This window comes from Heptranchias perlo, chromosome 6 (genome assembly GCF_035084215.1).
Source record: "Heptranchias perlo isolate sHepPer1 chromosome 6, sHepPer1.hap1, whole genome shotgun sequence".
Lineage (NCBI taxonomy): Eukaryota > Metazoa > Chordata > Chondrichthyes > Hexanchiformes > Hexanchidae > Heptranchias > Heptranchias perlo.
In genome coordinates, this window is record NC_090330.1 from 52755835 (window position 1) to 52777379 (window position 21545).

Below are 21545 nucleotides of genomic sequence, written 5' to 3' on the forward strand. Positions count from 1 at the left end.
CACCAGTAATAAAGAACAGCAATGAATTTATAGATCATGATTTATTAAGCATTTTGCTCTCTTACAAAGCAGATCCTCACAAGATTCTTGGTTTACTTTTTTTCTATAATCAGTACAATGACATCTTCCAACACAGCAGAAATTTTTTAAAAACACAGCAAGTGTAAAATGATTGATACCTCAAGCTTTCCAAAAATAAATGAAATAAATTCTTCATGCAGGGAAATATATAAAATATTTCAGCAACAAATATTCAAAATAAAACATAGCTTCCTGATGTTTTCAGCTGACACACACAAGTAATACAAGTATCAGATCAGATCAGTGCAACAAGCCCACCAAACAGAAATAAGAGTAGTAACTTTTCTCAACATTAGATGGCTAAACACACCCTTTGATTTTGAGATTCTTTCTTTTCTTAATTTCTTTGGTGAATTCTTATGCTCATCAAGGTGCAGGATGCTAGTGCTGGGAAATGGGATACTTTCTCATCTTGGGTAAAGAAAACAGCACCATGCACTCCCAGGTTGGATGTAGCAAAAGCTGCAAGCAGAGTAAAGTTCCTTGGGTCCAGTTTCAGAAAAGCATTCCTACTGCACCCATGTAACTTAAAATTTCCCACTGAAGACATCCTAATGGCCTGTGGAAGATTACCAATTTGAGTGCCAACGCCAACTAGGAACCGAGTTGATATTGTCCCAAATCATTTCATATGGGAACTTTTAGTCCATCATGGATGGATGACTTTTGATCAATCTACTTGGACTAGATTCCACCCAGGTTGTAAAGATGAAAAGATAATGCACTAACCCACTTTATTACCCAGTTTCCATGGTTTTCTTCTTTGAGACCTTCTAAATTGTTTAAATACTGGCACAGTTTTTAGCTTAGATTCCAGGAGATCGGTTTCCATGTGCTACTTACACTGCTAAATTTGGCTCCTTTATCCCAGCGGCAGACTAGTAGACCCAAGAAAAACAGGAATGCAAACTAAAACAGTGGCATTATAAACGTGACTCTAGAGACAATGGTGATCGTGTTTAGAAAAGGAATTTACCCTGTTTTGTGCAAAGTGCTTATGATGCCATAGCTATTTATGTCTTATGTAAGATCATACAGTTCTGTAAATATGAACCGAGATCCTCCAGGCAATTAACCAGCATTTTTATTACCTGTCTTTTGATCTCTGTCATAATTGTAATGTAGTGCAGAGATAAGATACCAATTCAAATTGTTCAAATTGCAAGTAATATTTGGTGAAAATGAGTAAACATTAATAAAAAGACAAAACATTAAATAATTCCTGCAAGATAAAAGTAGTATGAAAAAATATTTGAAAATAAACTCACAGGATTACTGCTGAGCACCTGTTACTGAAGAACATTTGTTGGTTTCAAATTAATAAATGAGAGCTACTTTCTTTTGAACTATAATTGTAATTGTTTTTTTAAGCAATGCAACAATCACTTCCGAAGGCAGTATGCTTGGACTTGTGATAAGGGTTACCAGGCCTCGATAACAAATATTCTAGTCAATAACTTGAATGGCACAAACAATTACACTTTCTGGATTTCCATTGCTTCTTTAGGCCATTCGTAGCTATCCAATATAAAGGAATCATAATCAGGGCTGTAGAATTGAGCACGAATAAATGCTTCTTTGTCCTCAGGTTCAGGATACCAGGTGGCAAGGCCATTTTTATAGGCGTAATCCACAATCTATAGAAAAAAAGGGGAAATCTTACAGACAGCCAAACAGTTGTCACAAAATTAAAAAGCATTAATCCCACTGTAACATAATGGGATTTTTGATCATTTTTTCTTTTGTGGAAAAGGTTTGGGAATGAGTCATGTTTAAATGTTGTGTTTTAAAGCAAAATGAATTTGCACAAGTTTAAAAAGCCACAGGCTGCAGCCTCAGACTGGGGGGGGGGGGGGGGAGGGCAGGGAGATAGGGAGTTAAGGTGTTAAATTTAGAGATTTCCACAACAACCGGAGACATTAAGGCATTTGTTATCACATCTCAGATAGCCTAACAAAACATCCATAAGAATATAATAGGAGCAGAAGTAGGCCATACGGCCCCCCCAAGCCTGCTCCACCATTCAATAAGATCATCGCTGATCTTCAACCTCTGCACCACTTTCCTGACCGATCCCCATATCCCTTGATTCCCTTAGAGTCCAAAAATCTATCGATCTCAGTCTTGAATATACTCAACGACTGAGCATCCACAGCCCTCTGAGGTAGAGAATTCCAAAGATCCACAACCTTCTGAGTGGAGAAATTCCTCCTCATCTCAGTCCTAAATGGCCGACTCCTTATCGTGAGACCACGTCCTCTAGTTCTAGACTCTCCAGCCAGGGAAGGCAGCCTCTCAGCATCTACCCTGTCAAGCCCTCGCAGAATCTTATATGTTTCAATGAGATCACCTCTCATTCTTCTAAAGTCCAGAGACTGTAGGCCCATTCAACTCAACGTTGCATCATAGGACAACTCACTCATCCCAGGAATCAATCCAGTGAACCTTCGTTGCACCGCCTTTAAGGCAAATTTATCCTTCCTTCGGTAAGGAGATCAAAATTGTACACGGTGCTCCAGGTGTGGTCGCACCAAAGCCCTGTACAATTGCAGCAAGACTTCCTTACTCTTGTACTCCAACCCCCTTGTAATAAAGGCCAACATGCCATTTGCCTTTCTAATTGCTTGCTGTACCTGCATGTTAACTTTCTGTGTTTCGTCTATAAGGACCCCCAAATCTCTCTGAACACTAACATTTAATAGTTTCTCACCATTTATAAAATATTCTGTTTTTCTATTCTTTCTACCAAAGTGAATAATCTCACATTTTCCAACATTATACACCATCAGCTACCTTCTTGCCCAATCACTTAACCCGTATCTATCCCTTTGTAAACTCTGTGTCCTCTTCACAGCTTACCTTCCCACCTAGCTTTGTATCGTCAGCAAACTTGGATACATTACACTCAGTCTCTTCATCTAAGCCATTAATATAGATTGTAAATAGCTGAGAGCCAAGCATTATATGATGCAGCTGATTCTATTTGTGTGAGCCCAGTATGACGTATCTGCTGAGAAGATACTTTTGGGAGTGGGGTGATCAGTTTGGTTGACAGGCCTACTGGCAAATCCCTGAATGGGAAAGAGTCAGAGGCAACCTCCAACCACTTGCTGTGAATGCAGGAAGAGAAAAGGAGAGAAGAGTCACGTCAGCCATCAGTCAGGTTTAAACAGGAGACTGTGAGGCTACAAAGGCCGCCTACTTCCACCTCTAACATTGCTCACCTCAGCCCCTACCTCAGCCCATCTGCTGCTGAAACCATCAACCATGCCTTGGTCATCATGCAAAACTCTGCTGCCCATATCCTATTCCACACCAAGTCTTGCTCACTCATCACCCCTATCCTCGCCTGCCTACATTGGATCCTAGTCCTCCAGTGCTTCAAATTTAAAATTCTCATCCTCATGTTTAAATCTCTACATGTCCTTGCACCCCACCCCCCGCCTATCGCTGTAACCTCCTCCAGTCCTACAACCCTCTCCCCCTGAGCTCTTTGCCACCTCCCTTTCCTCCTTTAATACTCTCCTTAAAGCCCACCCCTTTGACCCAAGATTTTGGTCACCCATCCTAATATATCCTTCTTTGGCTTAGTGTCATTTAAAAAAAAATCCTTTGTGAAGCACTATGGGATATTTTTCTACATTAAAAGCACTACATTAATGCAAGCTGTTGTTATCGCTAACATCTGCCACACCCAGCGCCATGTCCCCAATGTATCTAAATCAGCCTGCAGTCTATTTATTTTGCCTAAAGTTCTAACTTTTGCACAATCTCTAGTGCCATCAGCAAACTTGGGCACTGTACTCCTGATGCCTTCATCCAAATCATCAATAAAGATGGTGAAGAGTAACGGTTTTAACATCGATCACGTCGGCATCCACTATTGACTGGGCCTCAACGCATTGCTGCTGCCATTAATAATTGTAAACAATTTTACAACACCAAGTTATAGTCCAACAAATTTATTTTAAATTCCACAAGCTTTCGGAGGCTTCCTCCTTCCTCAGGTGAATGGTGTGGAATCCACACCATTCACCTGAGGAAGGAGGAAGCCTCCGAAAGCTTGTGGAATTTAAAATAAATTTGTTGGACTATAACTTGGTGTTGTAAAATTGTTTACAATTGTCAACCCCAGTCCATCACCGGCATCTCCACATCATGGCCATTAATAATCACCTTTTGTCTACACCAATGTAACCAATTTGCAATCCATCTTAAAATTTGGCCGCTACTCCCACGGGATACAACCTTATTAACAGCCATCTGTGCAATCTAAGAACTACTGCTCTTTCCAAATGATCATACTATGCATCTCTTATAATTCCTTCTAACAACATCAAATTAACTGGCCTATAATTCCCAGGTTCTGACTTAAACCCCTTTTTAAATATAGGCGCATGTGCCTGTCTCCAATCTATGGAAACAATTCTAGACTTCCATTTCTTTCAGTCCTCTAGGGTGTTAACTTGGCTTCATTTAAGTTATATTTCCACCTAACAGAAAATACCTTTTGCCCAGAGATTCTTACCAATAACAGCCAGAAGTTTGCATTAAAGCTTTTGGTTCATCTTTGCATTAGTGTTTTGCTCCACTGACTGATCCAGAGCTACAGTGATCCAGTTGCAAATTGTAACCACTGCTTAAAATAATGGAACAAAGAAGAAAAGAAACAAACCAGAATTATCTGCCCCTAAAACACTGTCATGGTTCTACTGCTTCACCACATCCACTGATAATACAGTAGCTCTTTGCAAGTGCGACAGTTTAATTTGTCTTTAACAAGCAAAAAATATTTTCAAACCTTCATTGCAATCTTGAATGAAACATCTCTGATGGTGCTCAGGGGTGGGTACAGACGTCCTTCTGCAAGATCCTTTTCTGTCACTAGGTCAGCAATAACCTGGGCAAAGGAAAAACTTTGAATCAACACAACTAGGATTCATGCAGCATGCAAAAAACAGTGGATTGGGAACATCTATAATTACTATGACTGAGCATCACTATTTCTCCTCTCTCATATACCTGGTTTTACTATCAACATCTGTTACGTTCTTCAATTTTTTTTTATAAAATAAAGAATTAAAGTCCTTTTCTACAAGGTTTTACTGCTGGCTTACATTTGCCCATCTTTATACAACGAATTTCTGGGGAGGGACTGTATTACAAATTGAAAAACAAATTTAAAAACAAAATCTCATCAAAAATTTGGGTAGAAGAGAAATACGATACAAAACACAACAAGAGTAAACCCTTGCAACTTCAGACTGTGTCCTTAGAGAGGAATGTGGATTCACACTTGTGAACCCCTCATTTGCTGAGTTTCTGGTCTCAGTTGCACAGATATGGGGAAACACAGAGGAGGAGGCAGGCCCCTGTTCACAGGGAGGGAACAAGCGTAAAATTAGAGGGAGTCACCATTGGGCTATGTTTCCATTCTACCAGAAGCTAGTTTAATAATGACATTAGGACACACCTGGGTACAGGTCCCATTCCCTTTGACACGGACAGTGAATGTAGGGAGACCAAGAGGGATACAAAAAAAAGAAAACTGCTGAGGAGTATTCTGAATCCATCCGTAAAGATATAATTACTAAAAATGTTGGCATGTTACAAGTTCTGGCAAACTGCTGAATGTTTAACAGAATACAGAAATGAGGTAATTATGGAAGAAAAAAGATTTGCATTTATAAAGCGCCTTTCATGGCCTCGGGATGTCCCAAAGCGCTTTACAGTCAATGCAGTACTTTTGAAGTGTAATCACTGTTGTAATGTAGGAAACACGACAGCAAATTTGCGCACAGTAAGCTCCCACAAACAGCAATGTGATAATTACCAGATAATGTTCTTTAAAAAAAAAAGTGATGTTGGTTGAGGGACAAATATTGGCCAGGACACCAGGGAGAACTCCCCTGGTCTTCTTCGAATAGTGCCATGGGATCTTTTATGTCCACCTGAGAGCGCAGAATGGGTCTTTGTTTAACGTCTCATCCGTTATGCTCCAATATATTGTAGCAGTGACAGTACTACAATATGTACTCCATAACAGTGTCCCAAGTCCCAAACTGCCCAATGGACATAGGATACATGTGGCCTTCAACGTGCATTGTGCACTGGTGTATGGTGCCGCAGTTGCCAACATGACTATAATTCTTTCATATGCGTGTGTGTCATGGTCATTTATATTTCCAAGTAATATGTATCATATATTCATGTATATGCCAATGATTGGAGGTTAAAGTATGGGACAGGGGTCACCCTGCATATGAATACATAACCCCAACGATTGAAAGGTGGGTAGTTCTTTGTATAGAAATTAGTCTGCTTCTTTTCACATCTGCTTATTTTAAAATGAAGGGGATTCTGTAATAATGATAATTAGAAACAAACTTTTTAGCAGTATACTTACAATGCTGCAGGAACTTACCGTGTTCACAATGTACGTGAATTACATAGAATTTAGAGCACAGAAACAGGCCATTCAGCTAAACAGGTCTATGCCAGTGTTTATGCTCCACACAAGCCTCCTCCCACTCTAATTTACTTCATCTAACTCTATCAACATATCCTTCTATTCCTTTCTCCCTCATATACTTATCTAGCTTCCCCTTAAATGCACCTATACTATTCGCCTCAACCGCTCCATGTGGTAGTGAGTTCCACATTCTCACCATTCTCTTGAGTTACGAAGTTTCTCCTGAATTCCTTACTGCATTCATTAGTGACTATCTCATATTTATGGCCCATAGTTTTGGACTCCCCCAAGGTGGAAACATCTTCTCTATGTCTTCCCTATCGAACCATTTCATAATTTTAAAAACCTCTATCAGGTCACCTCTCAATCTTCTCTTGAAGAGCTGAAGAGCTCCAGCCTGTTCAGTCTTTGCTGATTATAACCTCTCAGTTCTGGTAACATCCTTGTAAATTGTTTTGCACTTTCTCTGTAATTATAAATACGGAATCTGATACATTAAACTAAGATGTATTATAATTTGGGCCAAAACCAAATTTGTTAAAATAGGTTTTTTTGGACATAATTTTCAGCTTCACTGCAGAACTGACTGCGCGCCCATTGTAAAAATCTGCTCAATTTTCATTCCATTGAAGGTCTGAGAGGGGCCTGCGAGTAACCTGTAGATGGAGCTTGAATGCAGGTAAAATTTTTCTTTCCTCTCCAGTACGATCTTTGGGCCTTCTGGCTCCTGCTCGCCAGCAACAGCCAGAAAGGCCTCAAGGCCAGTGGCCAAGATTGCAGCTGCGGGCTCCTCAGACCTCCTTTTTGTCCTGGTGCTAGGCACAGCCAGAGGGCAGGCCTGTACCAGGGGTTCCCCATGGACCATGTTAATTGCCCAGGGCAGGGAATTTAGGTGGCCTGTATCTGCACAGACGTGGCACACTTCAACTGGAGGACAGAGAAGGACGGGAAAATAAGGCCCAATATTACAAACTCTACCTCCAGGCACATATCTGGATTTTCTCTCGTCTAATTTCCGTTTTTCTTTCCCCCACCCTGTAATGCTCTGCAGACGTGCTATCTCACAGGGGGGCGATGCCCAGGCTATGTGGGCCATGAATCAAAACTCGTTCCATGCTGCTCGTAGTCGCCCGGGCTGTGAGGTACCCGCTGAAAGACAATGTTGCCATGATGTTCTGCCTCAGGCGGATGCCCGCTAAAGGTATCGTGTTGGTGGGTCATGTGACAGAGCTACTTAGCAAAGAGAAGATTGTGCTTTTAAGCTCTTTGACACATCTTAAGGGGCTATACAAATGCTAGTTTTTCTTTTCTTTCTTTAATGGTCCTCTTATATGTGAAAAGATATGATAATCAAAAACTGGCATCTAGGGAAAAGTGAAAAGAACATTTCTACAAAAGGAGTGTATTTTGGACCGTACCTCTATTAGTTATACAATTACATATTCATACTCGCAAAGACACACATTTATTGCTCAGCCATAGACTTAAACAAAAAAAAACACTAACTAAACATTGTGCAGTAATTCAACAAACTGAATTCACCGACACAAACCTCAGCTGAAGTTAGGAAGATGTCATCGTTTATGTGCCTCACTCCACATGTGATAACTCCAAGTGCAACTCCAGGGAAAACATAGGCATTGTTACCCTGACCTGGGACAAAGGTACGACCATCAGGAAGGGTTACAGGATCAAATGGACTGCCACTAGCAAATATTCCACGACCCTGCAGATAGTGATAAAATACATTAATTAATATGCTAATTAGCAGTTATTAAGGAAATGCTCAATATTTTTGTATTCTTGCTAAGGATTTTTCTTGTCAGAATTCATTATACAAGAAAAGCAATGGAGCAGATGGTATTATTAATTAAGAATTTGTGTCAATGTAGAATGTCCAGCATCGGTAATATGTAATCTCTCTAAATGCAGAATAAATATCCTTATCATTCTGATTCAATTACCTGCAGCTAATTCATTTAAAAAAATCCAGGTTCAAGTGATTGGAAGGAGAATGGAATAGAATAGAAACTATATTTCATCAGATTAAACATTATGTAATTTGAGATAGTACAAGAAATGAATCTTCTATCAGGCTTATCCAAGAGTGCAACGAGCAGCAGTGCCAACACTGGAGACCGAGACTGTTTGGAGATTATAAAATTATATCTCATCAGATCAATAGGCTATTGCTTAGTGAAATCTCAAAAACCTCAGAGGCTTGTACCGCAGGGTACATCATCTAGGAAGAAACCCACAGGAGTTTAAAGCTAATTTACCCCATAAAAAATGTTAATCTCATCCACTGCTGCTGCAAAATTTGACTTTGAATAAATTGAGAACTTGGTTTGAAGTAGCAAACACAATGTAGACTTCTTACTTCTGTCAGGCGATAACATTGCTCTGCTGTGCACTCTGACTTGCTGGTTGGATTACTCAAAGCAAAAATAATTGGATGTTTATTAAATGAAGCCATGTCCTTTATTATCTGTTCTGTAAACGCTCCCCTAATGGCTGCTACTCCTGGGAAAATACAAAATAAGAATAATGCTAATATTTAGCTTGAACAGTTTTGGTATTAAAGCATTTGGAGAATTAAACACATATATTTATAGTCTCATATCAGTTCTATATAACTGCAACAATACTATCTGGCATCGTCCCAGGACCAGAGACTACAGTGAGAAGGGAACAAAATGGCATCTTTAGTATTGCAATTAATAATCTTCATGGTAGATAAGAGGGGGTTTAAACCTTTCCTTGTTTCAGTAAAGTAATTTCAAGTGACCATTTTCAACACAGTGCAGTACTTCATAGCTGCAAACTTTAACAGAGTGACTAAAGCAGAACTTTCATCCTTAGTCAAATAAGGAACATTTCTGTTGTATGTATTTTTATGATTAGATAGGGTACATGTGATTTAAAAATTGGTTTCAACTTGCTTCAGCTGAAAGGGAATCCCATTGCCTCTGTGGCTGGGGAATGGCAAATACAAGAAACTGACCAAGAGTTAAAATAGAACCTGACTTCTCTTGCCCAATTCAAGATGGAGGTCTGGAGATGAATTGATTATGCGATCAAGCCAGATTGTTTGATCTGTAAATTAGCCAAGATGCAGAAGCTTCTTCCTTGGCTTTATAAATACAAAAGAATACAAAAGCAAGGAAGTTATGCTAAACCATTATATAACATTGGTTAGGCCCCAGCTGGAGTATTGTGGCCAATTCTGCGCACCACACTTTAGGAAGGATGTCAAGACCTTAGAGAGGGTGCAGAAGAGATTTACTGGAATGGTACCAGGGATGAGGGACTTCAGTTACGTGGAGATTTAAAGTGATTGGCAAAAGAACCAGGGGCGAGACGAAGAAAACATTTTTTATGCAGCAAGTTGTGATCACCTGGAATGCACTGCCTGAAAGGGTGCTGGAAGCAGATTCAATAATAACTTTCAAATGGGAATTGGATAAATAGTTGAAGGGGAAAAATTTTCAGGGCTATGGAGAAAGAGCAGGGGAGTAGGACTAATTGGACAGCTCTTCCAAAGAGCTGGCACAGGCACGATCGGCTGAATGGTCTCCTTCTGTGCTGTATCATTCTATGATATGTGCAAATCAAATTCTACATGGTCAAAGTATTAATAGGAATGTGAGGCCTGGATGCGACGTGAACTTCTGCTTGTCAAATAATTCAATTCGCCAAATGCTCCATTGTGTTCTTGAACTTGTCTGACTGGCTGACCTTGAAATTCCTTCAGTCGCGGTCTCAGCAATTACACCGAATCAAGCCTGCGTCCAGCACCGACCTCACCGGAGTTTGCAGGGTTAATGGGCAGTGGGTTATCTCATTTTAATTGGATGGGTGGTGCAAGCACCTCTACAGACACATTTCCAGTCACTGTCTGCCCATGTTGTATGGAAACTCTAGCACCCAACTACCAATGCGGGGGGCGGGGGGCTGGTGGAGAAAGAGGAAAGGGATGCCCTCCTGAATAGTGATCTCCTTGGTCCATTTGCAAAAATCAACAAAAAATCATGGGGCATCAGGCCACATGCCTGGCCTGGACTGCACTGGTGGGGCTCACATCTACCCCTGTACCTCTCAGTGTGCCAGCCTCCATTGATACTATTGGTTTCAGCCTGAACGTAAAGATACTTAACTATGATTTCAGTCCTTTAAATACAAAATATATCACTTCTACTCATGTCCTGAGTGAACTGCCATATCTGGTCAACTGCATTATTTCAAAGTTCAACAATTCTGAGGGCACTGGGATGTTATAATGTGGAGTTCCTGCTAATTCCAGCTCCTTCTCGTATGATTTCTCCATAGATTGGAGATGCATTTTCTCTCTCTCATTGCAGAGTGGAGTGCGGATCAAGCTCCGGGATCCCAGTACTGGATGGGGTTCTTTTGAGAACCCTGAATAGGCTGCAAACTAGAGACATGGAATCGTCCTAAGTCAGCGATTGATATGCCTTCCCGTTCCTTCAGCAGTCCCCAAACCAATCCAGAAGCAAGTCCTGCTGCTTTTCACAAAGACATAGATTGATGTGCAGTTTTGTAGAAACTTTCCCAACCCATTCTCCTTATCCCTTTAGCACCAGCTTTCAATACCAATGCGGAAACACGGGAGCCTGAATTTGATGATCCCAATATGGGGTTTAATTCCACAACTCCTGTCCAACAGGCCTGCAAATCTGTAGTCAGGCTAAGCAAGTGCCAATGTCATGGGGAGGTAGGGAATGACAGGAAGAGGTTTAAGTGTGGGAAGGCTGTTGCTGGAGTAGCAGAGTATTTGAGCAGAGGATGTGTGCCAGCAACATGGAAACCTCGGCTTCTTCTAGTTTTGATTGGGAACACACAGTGGGAGAATAGAAATCATCAGGAAAATGCAGTGACTAATGAGTGGAGGGATGAAGAAAGCTGGACTACAGACACCAAGACTGAATGGACTTTTACTACCTAGGTTGCATCTTATTTTTTTTATAAAAGGTCAGTGGACTGAAAAAACAGACTGGCCAAAAAACAGATGGGTGCCCTTCACTTACCAAGGAAATGTAACTGAAAAGGTCCAGGTCTCAGGCTTAAGTAGCAGTTTACCCTGGGTCAGGGCCTGAAGACAGCTAGCAGCACTAGCACTATTATTAATATAACACATCTACCTTTTATAATATTGGAAAGCACAGATAGCACCTGCAGTCTACTTGCACAATCCGTTGATTAGAAGTAAATATACGGATAGCGTGTTTATTTCCTTGGACAAAACCACACAAACTTTAATAACTCGGAGGGCTGCAGAAGCAATAAAATATCAAAAATAACTGTTCTATATTAAAGGATATTGTCCTTTAAAGACTCTCACCAATACATTTCTGAAAATGTTTTGAATACTTTTACTGCATGTGTTGATGACATCACTGGAAAACGCTACCAGGCGTTACTGAACTGAATTATAATACAAGCAGCTGCACTCATCAACCCTGTGATATGACTGCAATTGGCTCATTTCATGTTTGTATGACAATTCTGTTCTTTCATAATGTTAGGCTCTGTACAAGTTCCCCTACCAGGGCATCAGAACTCACCATTTAAACATTTTTAAAAAATCAACAGAAACTTACAGAAGAAATCAAAATACCTAAAGCTAATCCTAATTTTTTTTAATGATATTTTTCCTGATTTTTTTTATATATAAAAGATACTGGGGGCAAGATTCCTCTTTTTAAAAATGTTCCATAGTTCTGTAAATCTGCCACCAATTTTTTAAATGATAAAAGTTACAGGAGAAATATCTTATTAGCAGATGTGATATAATTGAAACCATACACATATTCTAACATAAATAAATATGTCCAGTTCTGGTTTATAGGAACTGATGCATGAACTGGGACTCCTTGAGAAACCCAGCTTACTTCCAGGTGCATTGTGGTTCCAGTTTTCTTCTGGGCATTTTCATTAAAGTGGGATTTGTGCTCTTTTATGAGAATCTGGGAATGGATCTACTTCCACTTTGTCTTCAGCGACACAAGGCATTCCTAAATCTGGTCAGATGAGTCTTATATCAGCTGGACTGTGAGCTGCATTTTTCCACAAGACAGTAACCACAATGGTGTTACTGCCACATTGCTAACTTGATTTTTGATCGTGCCATAGTTATAAATGTGAGCTGACTGGAGGAGGCTGGCAGAGTTACTGGCAGTAGGGAACAAGACGGATTAGTGCCAACAGTGCTGAATGTGAGGTTAGCTTTGTGTTGTGGACTCAAATACAGGAGACTATATCAAGGCATTTCAATCTGAATTCGTTAACAGTACAACCCTTAACTGCCAGAGGTAGGAAACTTTCTTTCTATCTGTCCTGATGCCAGAAATGATTTAAATTTTAATTAAATTGTGTCAAAGGATTTAACAAGTCCCTTTTTAAAAAATGGAGTCCAGATATTATGGTCCAATTTAAGATAGATTTCTAAATTTGTAAAATTGTTTCTTATTTACAGTAGTGCAGTGCCACAATCTGACATTAAAGCTCAATATGAACCAAAGGATAATTCATTTTTTAAACTGTACCAATTATTGCTGTTGGTTTAACTTTCTTAACAACTTCTTCCAGGCTTTTTATTGGCGGATGATCTTGAGAAAACATCTGTTTTTCATGGGTCAGGTTACTTCTCCCCTACACAAGAACAGAAAGGAGGAGAAGAACAGGATGAATATTTATTTTATACACGTAGCACATCAAATTTCACACCATTGGTTCTCACACAAGATTTAAGGTAGCATTGTTCTGTTTTTATCAAACTAAGCGTTATACAGTTAGATTACGTTCAAACTATCAAATCATCGGTGCTGCCACAAAATCACATGTGAATTGGCAATTACAATTTGGCTTGCTAGGTTTTTTTCTTAGGTTGAGGGCCGCACTGTCATTTACTTGCTGCATTTGTACAGCGTAGAAAATGACTAAACGTTTGGTCAAAGAAGTGGATTTTAAGGGGGGTCCTTATAGGGGTAAAGGGACAGGTGAGGTTTAAGGAGGGAATTCCAGAGCAAGCGTGACTTGCTGTGGGACAGGAGAGCATGAGTTGAAGTTTACAGAAGGTGGAGGAAGGGATTCCAGGCAGGAGAGCATTGGAATGGCCAAGTGTGGAGGTGACGAAGCATGGAGGAGTTTCAGCAGCAGATGGGCTGAGGTAGAGATGGAGGGGTCGATCTCATGGATAATAGGTGACCTTAGATTTGTTCAGTAATCCGAGACAGAAGGGTGTGATTGCGAGTCAGGCAGATATGGAGGCCCAGGATCTAGTGTTGGAGGAGCCTCAGCCCTTGACCTTGTCCAACAGGTACGGGATACTTGCTATCTGTATGGATGAGAGAAAAGACAGCAGGGAGGATGGGCAAACTGATCACAGCACTGTGGTACAAGGGGCCATTCAAGTTGGGGGGGGGGGGGAGGGGAGTAAAAAGGAATGTGGTAGTGTTAGGGGATAGTATAGTCAGAGGGATAGACACTGTTCTCTGCAGCCACGACTGAGAGTCCCGAAGGGCTAAGGACATCTCCTCGCGGCTGGAAAAGAACTTGGAGCATGAGGGGGAGGATCCAGTTGTCATGGTCTACATAGGAACGAACGACATTGGTAGAACTAAGAATGGGGTTCCACTGAGACAGTTTGAGGAACTAGGGTCTAAATTAATAAGCAGAACCTCAAAGGTAATAATCTCTGGATTACTGACTCAGCCATGTGCAAATTGGCATAGGGACAAATAGATCAGAGTTAAATGCGTGGCTCAAAGAGTGGTGTGGGAGACAGGGGTTTCGATTCATGGGGCACTGGCACTAATCGTGGGGAAAGAGGGAGCTGTTCCATTGGGACGAGCTCCACTTAAACCAGGCTGGGACCAGTGTCCTGGTGAATCGAATAACTAGGGCTGTAGATATGGCTTTAAACTAAAAAGTGGGGGAGGGGTCAGGTGAGGGGAAATTTAGAAATCTAATGAGAAAAGTCAAGGCAACAGAGCAGTGTAGTGATTTGGGTAAAGATAAGCAGAGTGTGGCAGGAAGGGACAGAGAGTTTACCAACAATAGAGCAACAAGTAGGGTCAAAGCAGGAAAAAATGGTAAAAAGTCAAAATTAAAGGCCCTTTATCTGAATGCACGGAGCATCCGGAGAAGATAGATGAATTAGTTGCACAAATAGGGATAAATGGGTTTGATCTAATAGCCATTGCAGAGACATGATTGCAAAGTGACCAAGATTGGGAACTAAGTATTCCAGGGTACATGACGTTTAGAAATGACAGGCAGAATGGAAAAGGATGGGGTGCAGCCCTAATAATAAAGGATGACATAAGGACAGTGGTGAGAAAGGATCTTGGCTGGGAAGATCAGGAAGTAGAATCAGTATGGGTAGAAATAAGAAATAACGAGGGGCAGAAAACACTGGAGGGAGTAGTTTATAGGCCCCCTAATAGTAGCTATACCATTGGACAGAGTATTAATCATGAAATAATAGGAGCTTGTAACAAAGGTAATGCAGTAATCGTGGAGGACCTTAATCTTCATATAGACTGGGCAAATCAAATGGGCAAAGATAGTTTAGAGGAGGAGTTCATGGAATGCACTCGAGAGGGTTTCCTAGAGCAATACATCATGAAACCAAACAGGTAACAGGCCATTTTAGATCTTGTATTGTGTAATGAGACAGGGTTAATTAGTAATCTTACAGTAAAGGATCCTCTGGGGAAGAGTGATCATAATATGTTAAAATTTCACATTGAGTTTGAGAGTAACGTACTTCAGTCCGAAATTAGAGTCTTAAACTTAAATAAATCCAATTATACAGGTATGAGGGGCGAGTTGGCTAAGGTAGATTGGGAAATTAAATTAAAGGGTATGACGGCTGAAAAGCAATGGCAAACATTGTTGCCAAGAAGAGTAGTAAGGCTGAGGATTGGTAGAGTTTTAAAAACCAGCAAAGGATGACCAAAAAATTGATAAAAAGGGAGAATATGAAAGTAAACTAGCAAGAAATATAAAACGGATTGTAAGAAATTCTACAAGTATGTAAAAAGGAAAAGAGTAGCAAAAGTAAATGTTGGGCCCCTAGAGGCTGAGACAGGAGAAATTATAATAAGGAACCGCGAAAAGGCAGATGCGTCAAACAAATATTTTGTATCTATCTTCACAGTAGAAGACACAAAAAGCACAGCGGAAATAGTGGGGAACCAAGGGGCTAATGAGAGTGAGGAACTTAAAGTAATTAATATCGGTAAAGAAACTAATGGGACCAAAAGCTGATAAATCCCCTGGACCTGATGGCTTACTTCCGAGGGTTCTAAAAGAGGTGGCTGCAGAGATAGTGGATGCATTGGTTGTGATCTTCCAAAATCCCCCAGATTCTAGAACAGTCCCAGCGGATTGGAAGGTAGCAAATGTAACCCCGCTATTCAAGAAAGGAGAGAGAGAGAAAACAGGGAACTACAGGCCGGTTAGCATGATATCAGTCATCGGGAAAATGCTGGAATCCATTATTAAAAAAGTGGTAACGAGGCACTTAGAACACCATAATATGATTAGACAGAGTCAACATGGTTTTATGAAAGGGAAATCGTGTTTGCAAATTTATTAGAGTTTTTTAAGGATCTAATTAACAGGGTTGATAAAGGGGAACCAGTGGATGTAGTATTTTTGGATTTTAAAAAGGATTTGATAAGGTGCCACATAAAAGGTTGTTACACAAGATAAGGGCTCATGGGCTTGAAAATTGCAGCTACGAGGAGAGATTGGATAGGCTGGGATTGTTTTCTTTGGAACAGAGGAGGCTGAGGTGAGACTTGATTGAGGTGTACAAAATTATGAGAGGCCTAGATAGAGTAGACAGGAAGTTCCTGTTTCCCCTAGGAGAGTTCAAGGACTAGAGGACATAGATTTAAGCTGATTGGCGGAAGGATTAGAGGGGACATGAGGAAAAACCTTTTTTACCCAGAGGGTGGTGGGTATATGGAATTCGCTGCCCGAATTGGTGGTAAAGGCAGGGGCCCTCAACTCTTTTAAAAAGTACCTGGACCTGCACTTAAAGTGCTGTAAGCTGCAGGGCTATGGACCGGGTGGTGGAAGATGGATTAGAGTGGGCACCTGGTTGTTCTTCAAGCTGGCGCGGACACGATGGGCCGAATGGCCCCCTTCTGTGCTGTATCTTTTCTATTGTTCTATGGGGTTGGGGGTAACATATTAGCATGGATAAAGGATTGGTTAACGGACAGAAAACAGAGAGTAGGGATATACGGGTCATTTTCAAGTTGGCGGGCTGTAACTAGTGAAGTGCCGCAAGGATCAGTGTTTGGGCCTCAGCTATTTACAAACTATACCAATGACTTGGATGAAGGGACTAAGTGTAATGTATCCAAGTTTGCTGATGATACAAAGCTGGGTGGGAAAGTAAGCTGTGAGGAGGACACAGAGTCTGCAAAGGGATACAGACAGATTAAGTGTGTGGGCAAGAAGGTGTAAGATGGAGTATAATGTGGGGAAATGTGAGGTTATTCACCTTGGTAGGAAGATTAGAAAAACAGAATATTTTTTAAATCGTGAGAAACTATTAAATGTTGGTGTCCAGAGAGACTTGGGTGCCCTGGTACAAGAAACACAAAAAGTTAGCATGCAGGTACATCAAGCAATTGGGAATGCAAATGGCATGTTGGCCTTTATTGCAAGGGGGTTAGAGTACAAGAGTAAGGTAGTCTTACTACAATTGTACAGGGTTTTGATGAGACCACACCTGGAGTACTGTGTACAGTTTTGGTCTTCTTATCTAAGGAAGGATATACTTGCCTTAGAGGCAGTGCAACGAAGGTTCACTAGATTGATTTCTGGGATGAGAGGGTTGTCCTATGAGGAGAGGTTGAGTAGAATGGACCTATACTCTCTGGAGTTTAGAAGAATGAGAAGTGATCTCATTAAAACTTATAAGATGCTGAGGGGGCTTGACAGGGTAGAGGCTGAGAGGTTGTTTCCCATGGCTGGAGAGTATAGAACTAGAGGGCATAGCCACAGGATAAGGGGTCGGCCATTTAAGACTGAGATGAGGAGGCATTTTTTAACCAGAGGGTTGTGAATCTTTGGAATTCTCTACCCCAGAGGGCTGTGGATGATGAATTGTTGAGAATATCCAAGGCTGAGATCGATAGATTTTTAGACTCTAGGGGAATCAAGGGATATGGAGATCAGGCAGGAAAGTGGAGTTGAGGTTGAAGATCATTTGCTGTCCAAGATGATTGTAGAGTAATGGGAAGATGTGGCAGAGGAGATTGATGTCTGGTAGAGCTTTATGTGATCCGGATGGATCTGGCAACGGATGACTTGGTAGGGTGTCAGCACTTGTGAGCCAGGTTTTGGTCAGAGCCAGGGTATCAATACTATAATCTACAATGAGACCATGGGTGGCAAGCACCTTGTTCATTAGTGAACAGACTTCGGGATGGAAACGCTAAACGGGGTGGTGATTGTTGATCCATCAGCAGAGTCCGGTGGGAGTGCTGGGTGCAGTGAGCAGGATGGAAGGGATGTTGGTGAGATTAGCCCCCAGCGGGCATGCCAGGCAGGAAGGTCAGCAAGAGGAGGATGGAGCAGATGGGATTACCGCACTTAGGGAGACAGTGATGAGGGTGCCACATCAGAGAATGCCAAGAGGCGCAGAGAGCCTGATCTAGTACCCCAGTAAAGAATTGATGAAGCTCTTTCAGCTGAGACAAATGAGTTCATGTTAACAGTCAGTCCTCAAGAATCAGGGGGAAATCTCTCCAGTGGCTGGAGTCATACCTAGCACAAAGGAAGATGGTAGTGTTTGTTGGAGGCCAATCATCTCAGCCCAAGGGCATTGCTGCAGGAGTTCCTCAGGGCAGTGTCCTAGGCCCAACCATCTTCAGCTGCTTCATCAATGACCTTCCCTCCATCATAAGATCAGAAATGGGGATGTTCGCTGATGATTGCACAGTGTTTAATTCCATTCACAACCCCTCAGATAATGAAGCAGTCCGTGCCCGCATGCAGCAAGACCTCGACAACATCCAGGCTTGGGCTGATAAGTGGCAAGTAACATTCGCAACAGACAAGTGCCAGGCAATGACCATCTCCAACAAGAGAGTCTAACCACCTCCCCTTGACAGTCAACGGCATTACCATCGCCGGATCCCCTACCATCAACATCCTGGGGGTCACCAATGACCAGAAACTTAACTGGACCAGCCACATAAATACTGTGGCTATAAGAGCAGGTCAGAGGCTAGTTATTCTGTGGCGAGTGACTCACCTCCTGACTCCCCAAAGCCTTTCCACCATCTACAAGGCACAAGTCAGGAGTGTGATGGAATACTCTCCACTTGCCTGGGTGAGTGCAGCTCCAACAACACTCAAGAAGCTCGACACCAACCAGGACAAAGCAGCCCACTTGATTTGCACCCCTTCCACCACCCTAAACATTCACTCCCTTCACCAACGGCATCATGTGGCTGCAGTGTGCATCACCTACAGGATGCACTGCAGCAACTTGCCAAGGCTTCTTCGACAGCACCTCCCAAACCCGCGACCTCTACCACCTAGAAGGACAAGAGCAACAGGCACATGGGAACAACACCACCTGCACGTTCCCCTCCAAGTCACACACCATCCCGACTTGGAAATATATCGCCGTTCCTTCATCGTCGCTGGGTCAAAATCCTGGAACTCACTACCTAACAGCACTGTGGGAGAACCTTCACCACACGGACTGCAGCGGTTCAAGAAGGCGGCTCACCACCATCTTCTCAAGGGCAATTAGGGATGGGCAAAAATGCTGGCCTTGCCAGCGACGCCCACATCCCATGAACAAATAAAAAAAAAATGGATCTGAGGTTAAGTGCTCAGCTTCCTGCTTCATGTTTCATTATTCATAGGAAGTATTTATGTCACAGTACACAATAGGAGAGAATTAACTTCAATGGGCAAATTGCTTCAGCATCCTTTTCATGAATAAGTGTCGCACTGATCGATATTAACACCAACCATCATGTTTAAAACTGCCAGAGATTTCATAGTTTTTCTAAAAAAATTATAGCAGATTCTTAGGGAGGGAGGGCTGAATTACAGTGGAAACATTGCAAATATAATAAGCCTTCATTATTCTCACATTACTCATGCTATTAAATTGCTTCGTTGTTTATTTTAGCCTCATTGGTTTAATCAAACTGTCCTGTTGCTGGCGTTGAAGTTATTCTATTTAATTGGACACCAGCCATCAACTATCAAAGTTTAAAGCTTAAAATGCACCATTTTTACTTTGGAAATTTAGCTGCTTTACGATATGTTAGCAGGATGTTTGTTTTGGGGTCATGAACTTCAGAAAATACATTAAGCTGAGAGAGAGGAAATGAGACTGGGTGCGTATGCAAGAGAGGGGGGCTGCGTGAGGGAGGGGAAAAAGAGAAAAGTTGAGAGAAAGAAAGCAAGAGTGAGACACAAATAGAGAAAAGGGCAGCAGGCAGTTTTTTCCCTCATTCTATTTTGATTTCTTTAAAACACAAACAAGTTGAACTTTGGAAGGAAACAAAGCCTCTTTGAAGGAAAAAACATAGGAGAGAGGAAGGAGGGAAACTGGTTGAAAGTGAGGGGACCTCTGGCCTCTCTGTACCCACCCTTGGGGAAGAGAGTGGAAATGCTGCAAGAGTGAATGGAGAATTAAGGGTGATGTCTGCGGATCAGTGAGAGGATAGGGTACAGGGTTGAGTTGGTCATTCAATGAGATGGAGGTTAGGGTAGTGATAGGTGGAGGGGATTGTAGGAGGGGGAAATCAGTAGTGGGAAGATGCAATGGGAGTGAGGAGGTGGGGGGGGTAAGGAGAGGGGATGGGATGGGAAGGGAAGGGTTCTGCTCAGGGCTAATTTTTTCCTACAACCCCCAACCCAAATACAGCCTGCAGCCATTGGTGGCTCCTTTCCCTGCCACACCACACCACCTGCCACACCACACCATACCACGTCACCCGCCATACCACCCATACCACAACACCCAACATGTCACACCACACTACACCACCTGCCACACCACCCACACCACCACGTCACCCGCCATACCACCCATACCACATCACCCAACATGTCGCACCACACTACACCACCTGCCACACCACCCACACCACGTCACCCGCCATACCACCCATACCACAACACCCAACATGTCGCACCACACTACACCACCTGCCACACCACCCACACCACCACGTCACCCGCCATACCACCCATACCACAACACCCAACATGTCGCACCACACTACACCACCTGCCACACCACCCACACCACCACGTCACCCGCCATACCACCCATACCACAACACCCAACATGTCGCACCACACTACACCACCTGCCACACCACCCATACCACCACATCACCCGCCATACCACCCATACCACAACACCCAACATGTCGCACCACACCACACTATACCACACCACCCGCCACACTACACCATACTCGCCGCCATTCAGCATTTCCCACCTGATAAGAAAGAAGAGTTAAAGGAAGAGAAGCAGCAGAGAAGAGAAAGAGAGAGACAGGAGCTGAAGAGGATTGATAGAGAGAATGAGGTAAGAGAGAGACCATATTCTCCAACTTATCATTTGCAATGCCACAGGTGATTGACTAGTTTCTTAAAAAACTCTTGGATGTCTCACATTTACTGAAGTATTTTGTAGATGCATCACCCTCGCCAAAAACTAACTGATCTACACAGCACAGAAATCATATGCAGTACAATTAAAGTGAAATCAATTCAACAGTCAATGACTCTTTTAAGGTACCGATTAAATACAAACTTTCTGCTTACCCTACTGTGAACACCCATTTTATGATATGCGCAAAAAGCCTTTGAATGTCCTTAACATAATTGAACTGAAAACTGAATTAAATACCACAAAGAAATATCTCCTGTTCACAGGAGAAAATCTGAATTCATAGGAGGGAGT

At 42.1% G+C, this 21545-nt stretch overlaps 1 protein-coding gene across 1 annotated transcript in view; it reads right to left on the reverse strand.

The window, feature by feature from the left end:
• Nucleotides 1-22: 22 nt before the first annotated feature.
• LOC137322995 (NADP-dependent malic enzyme-like) overlaps nucleotides 23-21545 on the reverse strand; it is a 191425-nt gene continuing 169902 nt past the window's right edge. Inside the window, exons 11-15 of the mRNA XM_067986317.1 lie at nucleotides 13120-13225; nucleotides 8934-9076; nucleotides 8106-8279; nucleotides 4883-4981; nucleotides 23-1718 (exon numbers count right to left, since the gene is read on the reverse strand). Coding sequence (XP_067842418.1) covers nucleotides 1557-1718; nucleotides 4883-4981; nucleotides 8106-8279; nucleotides 8934-9076; nucleotides 13120-13225 — 684 coding nt within the window. The 3' untranslated portion in view covers nucleotides 23-1556. The remainder of the gene's footprint in view (nucleotides 1719-4882; nucleotides 4982-8105; nucleotides 8280-8933; nucleotides 9077-13119; nucleotides 13226-21545) is intronic.